At 38.6% G+C, this 10,809-nt stretch overlaps 1 protein-coding gene across 4 annotated transcripts in view; it reads right to left on the reverse strand.

The window, feature by feature from the left end:
• The window catches only part of LOC133296780 (suppressor of RPS4-RLD 1-like), a 29,302-nt gene extending 19,867 nt beyond the window's left edge, over positions 1 to 9,435 (reverse strand). For 2 of the 4 annotated variants that reach the window (XM_061495834.1, XM_061495833.1), the window contains exons 1-9: positions 9,228 to 9,435; positions 9,025 to 9,134; positions 7,855 to 8,501; positions 7,705 to 7,749; positions 7,480 to 7,581; positions 7,315 to 7,395; positions 6,122 to 6,188; positions 4,704 to 4,804; positions 4,485 to 4,592 (exon numbers count right to left, since the gene is read on the reverse strand). In XM_061495834.1, coding sequence (XP_061351818.1) covers positions 4,485 to 4,592; positions 4,704 to 4,804; positions 6,122 to 6,188; positions 7,315 to 7,395; positions 7,480 to 7,581; positions 7,705 to 7,749; positions 7,855 to 8,501; positions 9,025 to 9,134; positions 9,228 to 9,349 — 1,383 coding nt within the window. In that variant the 5' untranslated portion in view covers positions 9,350 to 9,435. The remainder of the gene's footprint in view (positions 1 to 4,484; positions 4,593 to 4,703; positions 4,805 to 6,121; positions 6,189 to 7,314; positions 7,396 to 7,479; positions 7,582 to 7,704; positions 7,750 to 7,854; positions 8,502 to 9,024; positions 9,135 to 9,227) is intronic. The other 2 variants (XM_061495837.1, XM_061495836.1) reach the window with 2 other exon arrangements.
• Positions 9,436 to 10,809: the final 1,374 nt, after the last annotated feature.

The following is a 10,809-nucleotide window of genomic DNA, read 5'->3' on the forward strand; positions in this document are numbered from 1 at the left end:
GTAAACGCAGAATTTCCTTGGCAAACAAAGTTGCCACCGTTCCAGCTGAAAAAGGACGCTTGAGAAGCAGGAAATGAGCATATTTGGATAGTCTATCAACCACTACCAGAATCACTTCGTTCCCCTGGGATTTTGGTAACCCGGTAATGAAGTCCAATGAAAGATCCTCCTAAATTAGCTATGGAACTGGAAGAGGTTGCAAAAGCCAGCTGGTGAAAGGGTACAATATTTGTGTCTTTGACATACGTCATAAGATTTCACATATTCCATTACTCGTTTGTGCATTCCAAACCAGAACAAACCCCAGTAATCCTCTTGAATGTTCGAGTGAAACCAGAGTGTCCTCCTATTGGTGGTGAATGGAACTCTTGGAGGAAAGAGGGAATGAGAGAAGAAGTGGCAGCCAGCACCATACGGTTCTTAAAAAACAACAGATCCCCTTGCATTGTGAAACCCGAAGGTATATCAGTACCAGCAAAGATAGCAGCAATATTTTTCTGTAGTTTGGCATCGTTTACATACTCCTCTTTCACCTTGCCTATATCAACCCAGTATGGAGTAGAGATTATGTGAAATAACGCTAGATTACCCTCCCGACGGGATAGAGAGTCCGCAACCTTATTTTCTGGTCCAGGCTTGTAAATCACCTCAAAGTTGTACCCCATGAGTTTTGCCAACCAACAATGTTGATCAATGGTGGTGATTCATTGGCTTAGATGTTTGAGACTCCTATGGTCAGTGAGGACAGTAAAGGTTCGTCCTATTAGATATGGTCTCCAATGTTGGATTGCGAGAGCGGGAGCACCATAATTTCTTTCTCGTATACTGACTTTGAAAGATTCTGGTTAGACAAGGCCTTACTAAAATAAGCTATAGGCTGTTTTTCTTGCATTAGGAAAGCACCTAGGCCCAAACCCGATGCATCACATTTAATGAAAAGGACTTTGGCAAAATCTGGCAATGCGAGAACTGGGGCAAAAGTGAGTAGTTGTTTCAACCTCTCAAATGCAGCTTGTGCCTCATTCCATAAGAACCCTTCCTTCTAGGTCAGATCAGTTAAAGGACGTGCCACCTTTCCATAGTCCTTTATAAACCGCCTATAATACCCAGTATGACCAAGGAAACCACGAACTCCTTTAGCATTCATTGGGATAGGCCAACTCAAGACAGCCTGTATCTTAGATGAATCTATAGCGACCCCTACAAGAGATATCACATGACCAAGATATTCAATGGACAATTGTCCAAAAGAGCATTTCTTCCTATTGGCGTATAAACTATTCTGCTGTAACAGCTACAGGACTTCCCTCAAATGCAGCAAATGAAATTCCCATGAGGGACTATAAACCAATATATCGTCAAAAAATACCAAGACATGTTGCCTCAAACACGAATGAAAAACTGAGTTCATAGTGGATTGGAAGGTAGAGGGGGCATTAACAAGACCAAAAGACATAACAAGGTATTCATAATGCCCTTCGTGGATACGGAAAGCAGTTTTTGAAATATCCTCTTCTTTCATCTGTATTTGATGGAAACCCGACTTAAGATCTACTTTAGAGAAATATTTGGCTACATGTAATTCATCAAGCAACTCATTAATAATGGGGATAGGAAATTTGTCCAGAACTGTCACCTTATTTAATGCTCTATAGTACACACACGTGCTAAGAATCATCCTTCTTCTTTACTAGAATAAACGGGCCGGAGAAAGGGCTTGTACTGTGGCGGATGAATCCTTTTTGCAACAGAGTAGTCACTTGCTTTTCTATTTCATCCTTGTGGTGATGAGCATACCTATACGTCCTCACACATTCTGGAGCAGTACCTGGTAACGGGTTGATAGCATGATTCGAGTCTCGAGGAGGTGGTAGGCCCTGTGGTTCGCGAAACACTGAATGGAATTCTTCCAGTATCCTTTGAAGCGACTCTTGCTACTGTGTTGTGCGTTCAGCATTAAGAGTATCCCCTGTTAAATTGGTCTTCTCATTGTCATCGTGCCCTCCTTCATGAAGTAACCCTTGTAATGCTAGTTGATGATCCTGATCATTGACTTGATACCCCTTTAATTTAATCAGTTCTCCCTTATGCAAGAATTGCATAGTTTTCCTTCTCCAATCTTGGCGAACCTCGCCCAAGGTCTCTAACCATTCCATTCCTAAAATCAAATCAATCCCACCCAACTATAGGATATAAGCACCAACATTCAACTGAAAACGACCAATCTGAATATTAAGTGCATCACATCTTCCACTGGAGAAACGTTTGTTGCCATCTCCCAGACTAACACTAATCTCCCTTGTGTTACTCATTTGCAGGTTCAAAAAAGGAACCAACTCTGGGGTAATAAAATTATGGCTAGCACCACTGTCAATTAACAACAGTATAGGAAATCCCTCCAAACTTCCTTCCACCTTCATAGTTTTGGATTGAAATATGTCAGAAACATTTGCTACCTTGAAGTCCACTTCCTCAACATCTGCGTCTTTTGCTTCCTCAACATCAACCAGTGCATCCGTTTTCCCAATTGTCTCATCTTCCTCCCAAATGAGTAGTCTTAATTGCTTGTTCGATCATTGATGAGTGGGGTTGTACTGATGATCGCATTTAAAGCACAACCCCTTAGCACTTCGCTCCATGAGTTCAAGATAAGACAAATTCCTAACACCTCTGTTGTTCGAACCACAACGTTTTTCTTCACTACGACCAGAACGATTCTGTCCGATTGGAGAAAAGTTTGCTTTTACTATTTTAGCACCATACCTGAAGAAGGAACAGACACTGTGCTGCGACGAAAACCCCCATTGTCTCGTCCACTGGCAACCTTTGCTCCTCCATGGAACTTTCGCTCAACTGTCTTGGAAAAGGAAATCATTTTGAATCGATTCGGAAAGGTAAAACTTACATACGTACATCTTCCTTCAGTCCACCAATAAAGAGGCCCATATACTGTTCCTCTGGAAGAGGTGGGACCTGGGCAACCAGCTTTTCAAACTCTTCTATGTATTCGTCTACGGTGCCTCCCTGTAATAGCCCCTTAAGTTGGGCAAAAGGGTTCCCAAAATGATTCACCATAGCAACCAAACAGAGCATGTTTGAAACGCTCCCAATCAAGTTGCGGATCCGATTCCTTCAAGACTTTAAACCAGTGCCATGAAGCTTCCCTCCATACAAATCTGTGCGTATTGAACGTGCATTCTCTCTAGTGTGCCTTGCACGGCAAAATAGGCTTCCGCTCTAGCTATCCAACCAACGGGGTCTGCCCCGATGAAGACCGAAAGCTATATTCTCTTAGCTGATAGCCGATAATCCTTCGCAATAGTACCATTTGTCAACTCCTCCTCTGCAACAAAGACCACTTCCTTTCCTCTCGGAACTCCCGTCAATATTTTGCTTCCCTGTCCTTCGGTGAGTATTGGAATGTGCAGCGACTGGTCTGGACACTTAAGTCCTTCTCGGAATTCGGTACACATTTTTGCCAGAATTTGGATAATGTCCCCTATATTGGTCACTAAGGAGCTCAGCTTCGTCGAATGTTCCACTAACTGGTGCGAAAGTCCCTTCGAAGCAGTATCGTGCAAGCGCAAAAGAGATTCCTGCGATTTGAGCACCGATTCAACCGCTACCATCTTTGCGTCCAAAGCGTCAATTCGTTGTGACGTCATTCTGGTGAGCATGCACAGAAATTTCTCTCCCCCAAAAAAAATCTCTCAACGAGAGCACCAATTTAATAGGATAAACACCTCTTCCTATCGAAATGGAGAGTTTATGGATATATTTATGTAAAAAAGAAGCGTATACAAATGGAAATTAACAGAGCATAAGCTCCGAGCTATGGAAGTGTCTCCAAGCCCTCTACAAATGTAGACGAAAGTAATACCAGCCTAAAACCCCAATAACAAACCACAACACTATAAACGCTACCCATCCCACAATCAATTACAAGAATACCCACTACCCCGTAACTAATTAGCCATATCAGCAACATTCCCTTTCTTCACAACAACGACTCTATGCTGATAAACTTTAATTGGGTTGGACCATTTATTTGGTTTGGGCCTTGGTGAGACAATCGTATCACCTAATGAATAGCTATAAACCTATTACGGCTAGATCTTTGATAAAACTGTCAAAAACACAGTCAACCCAAAGCTAACAAGCAAAATTATCTAACAGAATAGCTTTAAGCCTATAAACAAAATGCCATAAAAATTGTAGCCTACTACATAGAAATAAGCCTAAAACTGAATAAAAAAATGTACATGTGAAGTTGTGAACTAATCTGTTATGAAATGGATACTTTTGTCAAGTTGAAAAAGCAAATTAGATTACAGGCACAGTAATGACATGGATGAAAGTAATGTAGCAGGATATGAGTAGAGATACCAGGTAGAATCCAAGAATACAACTAATCATAATTCAAGTATACATTCAGTTTAATATGATCACACCATCAGTACACTACGGGTTTGGTTGATAGATACCTGAGTCAGATGTACCCATGCTTCAAGGAAATTTCTGTCAAGTTGAAGCGATTTTAGATGTGCTTCCTCAGCTTTCTTATATTCACCAATTGAAGATAATGCTAAACCCTGTAAAGTCATTTTGTTCAGTGCAAGAATGAAGACGCCATCCATTAAAGATCAGGAAAACAACATTAAACTCTTTAAATGAGGATCCAAATATTAAAAATTAAGGCCCACCAAATATGTGTAGGCAGACTTATTATCCTTATCTAGCTTCACACAAGCTGAAAGGTCTTCAACAGCTGCATCAAACTCTTTAAATTTGAAATTGACAATTCCTGCATTGAATTTTATGGGGGGGGGGGGGGGGGGGGGAAGTACATTACTTAGCAATGAGATCTAAACAGAGAATTCATTAGTTCAATGTTATCATCATACATCGTATGCATTTATAACCAAAACTCGAACTTGAAATGATATCTAAACAAGTCAAAAACTAAGAGCAATTACATGAGAACTAAACAAAAAGCAACCGTGTCAAAAAGGAGATGGAGAAAGAGAGAACAAAAATGAGAATAGCCTCTAAACCGAGAGCATAAAAAGTTAAAAGATAAATAAATAAAAATGCAAATAAACAGAGGATTTAAAAAATAAAATTGCTTATTCTCCTCAATAGATGTTACCCTACTAGGTAAAAACCAATAATGTTCTTGTCATGAACCAACTCTCCCAAAAGTTTAAGTTGTTAGATGAAGATACATAAAAGGTTTTACATTACATTTCTAACACATTACCTCACACAAAAGCCATTTCGGCTTGAAGCATAAACAATACACAGGCCTGCCTACCTTGTGCTTAATTTTTTTGTTTTTATAAGAAGAATGCAAGTAGCAAGGATCAAATTCTAGACCACTTGATCATAAAGGCTCTAATATTGTGTCATGAACCAACTCTCCCAAAAGCTTAAACGGTTAGGCAAAGGCACATGAATGATTAAAGAATTAAAAAACACCACAAAAGACCAGCTGGAGTGAAAATTAGAGTCACGATACAAAACCCTAGCCGAGTAAGCTTCATTCAACTTTAAGCAACCAGACTTAATTTTGATTACCAATATACAAATAAACATCAAGAAGGAAACAGATCAATGCCCATAACATGTCTACATAAAATGAGCACATTAACGGATAACCTAAGGGATTGATGCAATAATCTGATTACCCCAAAATGACACTTTTCTGTATCACAATTAATCAATTAGCAAAATTTCCCAAGTACAGGAAAATAGTATACACCTTGTTTGATGATTGCTCAAATTCAAAATCCTAGCTAAGGATTTACTTTAATTACCCTAAGATTTCCAAGCACAAAACAAAGGTTCTTATATAAATTCATCCAGTAAATCAAAATTTGTTAATTCTCCATCTGCTTCTAAAGTTCTAACAAATGACATGATATATTAATGGTGAAGAATACAATACACATAAAAACTAATCCAGTTCCTCTGATCTTCTAGGAATTACCACAAGACACATGCATCCGACCATTGTAGCAAACAAAGAAAGAGAAAGAGAGGCATAATTAATTATTCCAACATAAATTAGTTATCCAAATAAATAAATGAAAACAAAAGAGACAGTTTTAAGACAAGCTACCTCTCTCATGTAAAATATCTGCTGTGTTCGGTTCAAACTCTAATGCCTTACTCAAGTCTTCAATAGCCTGACATCCATATCAAAAGAGGAGGGAAAAAACAATTGTCACATTTACAGGTTGACACTTGTGCTAAAAAAAAAATGCCCAAAAAAATTCAATCTTTTCATATTTCAAACTTTTTATACTATAGAACATAAGATCTTGTAGGTGATAGTTAGAAATTGCAATAACATTGAATTTATGAGGATAAACCAATAAAAGACCCATAGTTATCAAATGCGGATTGCGGCATGTCGCGGCCAATCCCGAAAAACGCTATAGCGTTATAGCGGGTTGTGGTTGCGGAAACAGCGGAATAGATATATGATAGAAATAATGACAAAAAGACACATTTTTAAGGGCAGAGATAGTATAAGTGACAAAGAGAGACGCCGATAGACTAAAAAACCCTTAAATTTTTTCTGTTACACATTTAAATTTAGGACAAAATTGATATTTTGCCTTATGATAGCAATATGGCCACAAATGCGATCGCAATGGCCGCCATTGCATTCTGGCGCGGTTGCGGAAATAGCGGAATAGATATATGATAGAAATAATGACAAAAAGACACATTTTTTAAGGGCAGAGATAGTATAAGTGATACAGAGAGACGCCGATAGACTAAAAAACCCTTAAATTTTTTCTGTTACATATTTAAATTTAGGACAAAATTGATATTTTGCCTTATGATAGCAATATGGCCACAAATGCGATCGCAATGGCCGCTATTGCATTCTGGCGCAGTGCGGCGCGGTTTCTTGCGGCGAGGAACCGCAACACCTATACGGTGCAGCTCGCGGCGCAATTAACTACTATGAAAAGACCACAGGACTCTTGACCACCAAATTAGTTTAGCACCAAAAGAATTAAGTATTTAAGCATCCAACAAAAAGCCTAAAGCTTTAAGTGGCAATACTCAAATAGTACTCAAACCCATACAAACTTAGCATCTTAGTTAAAACAAGTATAGCCATACATAAAATAAAATTTCCTTGCCATTTTTCATTTCCTGTAGTACAACTGATTTATTTCATGGAGTATGTATATAAACAAAGGCGGGCCCAGTGCTAGAGGCTTCCACCATTGTCAGTTTCAACATGTTAGACAGCTACTAAGATCTAAGAATTAGGGTTAGCTTAGCTGTGCTCGCCTCAACAAACTCTCCCAAGGCTGCCCGGGCCTGACCTCTCCTTTTCCATGCTTCACCAGCTGATGGATTAAATTGTATAGCCTAAGATATACACGTAAACAACTTACGTATAGAAGAAATATCATATCTCCATATATACCTGTAAGATAGTGTTCGGTCAAGTACCTTCGTAAAATCAGCTATAGCAGCATCAAGTTCTCTCTGGAATGCATATGCTGTCCCTCTTCCTATCAGTGCCTCAGGATATGCAGGGTCCTCTTTCAGTATCTGCATATATGATGGGGACAAGGTTATAGTTTGTTATTTGATGGTAGGAAAAAAGAGAGGGCAAGATAGCATATGCATGAAAGGAAGAAATGAAGAGTATCACTAGTAAGAACAAGTTTTCACCCGGTCAAAAATGGATATGGCATGAGCATATTTTCCTTCATTAACCTGCAAAAGAACCACAATGTCAAATATGCTCTTAAACGCATAAACACGACAACACAGCAGTTGTCGTGTAATAGTGCTTATTGAAGTAAAAGCATGAAAACAAACCTCTGCTATACCCCTTGAGAGTCGAAAATCTACAGTTATGGAATTTGTCTTTGAAACCCGAGCAACGCAGAACTTCTTATTTTTCCTTACTTCATCATTTCTTTCATGGGGAAAAATATACTTACTAATTGGATTTCTAAAAATTTCACTGACACTAATTGAGTCATTACTATTGGTAGATACTTTATCGCACGATTCTGAAGCGTCACTTGAGTCATTACATGATTCAGAATTATAACTCAATGTATCTAGAACATCAGGGCTTCCATTCACTTGGCCATCAGATTTGTTAGACTCTATATCTTCATCATGCAATTCATTTTTCGAGTCAAAGTTATCAGTAGACTTCAGGCATATCTTAGATTTATCACTAGCATTGCCACATAATTCAGCCTGAGTGTTCAACCCATCTTGATTCTTATAAGTTTCATTTGAGTTCCCATTACTCAGAGAATCTGATTCAGACTGTGGCTTAGACGGCCCATGGGTTTCACTCAATGCATTGTTGGCTTGTTTTGCTGCTGTCAGAAGCTCTTCAAGTTCTAGCATCTTCTTCAAGTCTGCAGACTGATGCAAAGCATGTTCATAGCCTTGCTCCCATACCAATAAAGCATCCGCTTTCCTCCCCAATGCGGAGAAGGCACAACCTACATGACAGAACAAAGTATAAACTACCACTAATTTCAACAGATTATACACATGTCTGTGTATGAGAAAAATTCAGTTTAACCTCCATTGTAAACAAAAAGAATGGTGCGAAACAAATCTATAAACAGCATGAACAAATTCATTATAAAACAATTCCAACATAATCACTATGCATCAACCAACTCTATTCTTCAGTGAAGTTAAATTAAATTGCCTTTGCCCTCGGCTGCATTAGTTACAGAGTGTAATCATTTGCTATCTAAAACAAATCCACCAATTTAACTAATCTGAGAAGTAGCATATCTGAAAACGCCCAGGGAATAGGAACTGAACTAATTACCATAGTCAGAAAAAGTCAACAGCAGCAGAGTAAATTTCCGAGACATAGGTTGAGTAAAATATGCAATTGAAATAGGTAAGAAAAGCGTAAACTCAATAATGGTCAAGATGACACCACCAAAAAAAAATGTCGAAAGAAGAAAGAAAAAACGGTGAATGTATCTGATTAGGGCAGAGGAGGACCTTTGAGAATGTAAGCTTGAAGAAGAGAAGGGTCAAGCTGAAGCGCTCTATCGCAATCCTTAATCACGTGCTTGTGAAGCTCTAATTTGCTGTAACAAAATGCTCGGTTGCTGAAAGCAACCATCAGAATTAGATTTGGAATCAAAATCAGCGAATCAATCACCAAAAAGGAGAATTGGAGACGAAAGAAGTGTAATGCGAACCAGATGTCTTGGATTGCACCGGACTGAGAAATGAGCGAATCGAGTACTCGAATGGCCTTGGACCAGTCCCTTGAGGCACAGAGCCTGGCCAGTTGCACTCGTTCGGAGATAGAAGGAGCCATGGCCGAAAGAGAACTCGAGTGAGGTTCACGGATCGGCGTTGCTTTCTTCTTTGCCTGCTTCGGTGTTTCAACGGAATCCTATGAGAAAGAACTTTGGGGCTGGGAAAAGCTTTTTTTTTTTTTTTTTTGATAAATAGGGAAAAGCATTAACCTTGGGAAATTGGGAGGAAGAAAGCGAGTGCGAAAGAAGGAGCAACGGTGCTTGGAATGTGACCTGTGTCACGTGCACTGCACAACGCGTGGAATGCACGCACGACAAAACTATATCTCCCCCACTCCGTTTAGATTTAGATAATGTAAAATACTATTCTCATTCATTTTATACGAGATACTTAAAATTTCGGAAAAAAAAATTAAAATATGGTAATTTAAATAAATAATTACAAATTTATAGCTGTTTTCATATTATTTACGGATATATTGCAAGATCTCATGCGCTGATTGGGAATCACTTGTTATGCCTCACTTAGGCGTAAGTTCCACGTAGGTCACGCCTCACTTAGGCGTGACCCCTCACACCCAGGCCAAGCGTGATCTGCTCTATATAAATCCTTTTTTTCACTTTTTACTATTTTACTCTCTCTCTCTAACTTCTCTCTAAGTTCTCTTGCCCCTTTTAACACCCTGTTTACAGATTTTGCAAAGTTTGTTTCATATGCCCATATCTTTGACCATCCACATTATATGCATGTGTCCACTTTTCCTTGGAGATGCCATCAATCCATTTTGCAACCTGGGGACTAGTATCACAGAATCGTGCAAATGCTATTTCAAAATTCCCCATTAAAGGAGTATAACCTACACACAACGATAAATATATACATTAGAAATCCATTATACTCACAGATTGGAGTTAGGATTGGTTAATCATACCTAGATTCTTTAATGCCCCATTCAATTTCTTATTTCTAAACTTTTTGATTTAAATTGCTAGCAATATGAAGAAGGCAAAAAAATGTGATGCGCATTCGGTGGCTGCCAATTACGGTCATTCTCCACAGCAGATATTATGCTACGATGTCGATCCGAAATGAAGCATATATTTGACTGTTGCGCAACATAAGCACGAATATTGATATCCAAATATTTAGAGTGCAATATTCAGATATTTCATGGCAGCACCTTTTTTTTGCCAGAAATCTGAATTTCTTTCCTTTCAAGATGGTTTCTATTACTTGGAATACATGTAGGGTTTTATAAGAGTTATGTTGTAGGAAAAGTGATTGTGTAATGTTATAGAGATTCGTTTTGCGTGCCATATTTTTTTTTCTTCAAAAAGTGTGGGCCCACAAAATGTTGTGTGTGTATGAAACTTTGTTATGTCATGTTAAATGACAAATGCAAACCCCATACATGTAATTGGTTATGGAAGCTATCTATAAGTGTTTAGATCTTGTAAATACCTTTCCAAACCAATCTTTACATATTAAACCATTCATTTTGACATTTCTTTAAAGCTT

The sequence above is a fragment of the Gastrolobium bilobum genome, unplaced genomic scaffold (assembly GCF_033153095.1).
Source record: "Gastrolobium bilobum isolate Gb01-03AN ecotype WA unplaced genomic scaffold, APGP_CSIRO_Gbil_v1 utg41763, whole genome shotgun sequence".
NCBI lineage: Eukaryota > Viridiplantae > Streptophyta > Magnoliopsida > Fabales > Fabaceae > Gastrolobium > Gastrolobium bilobum.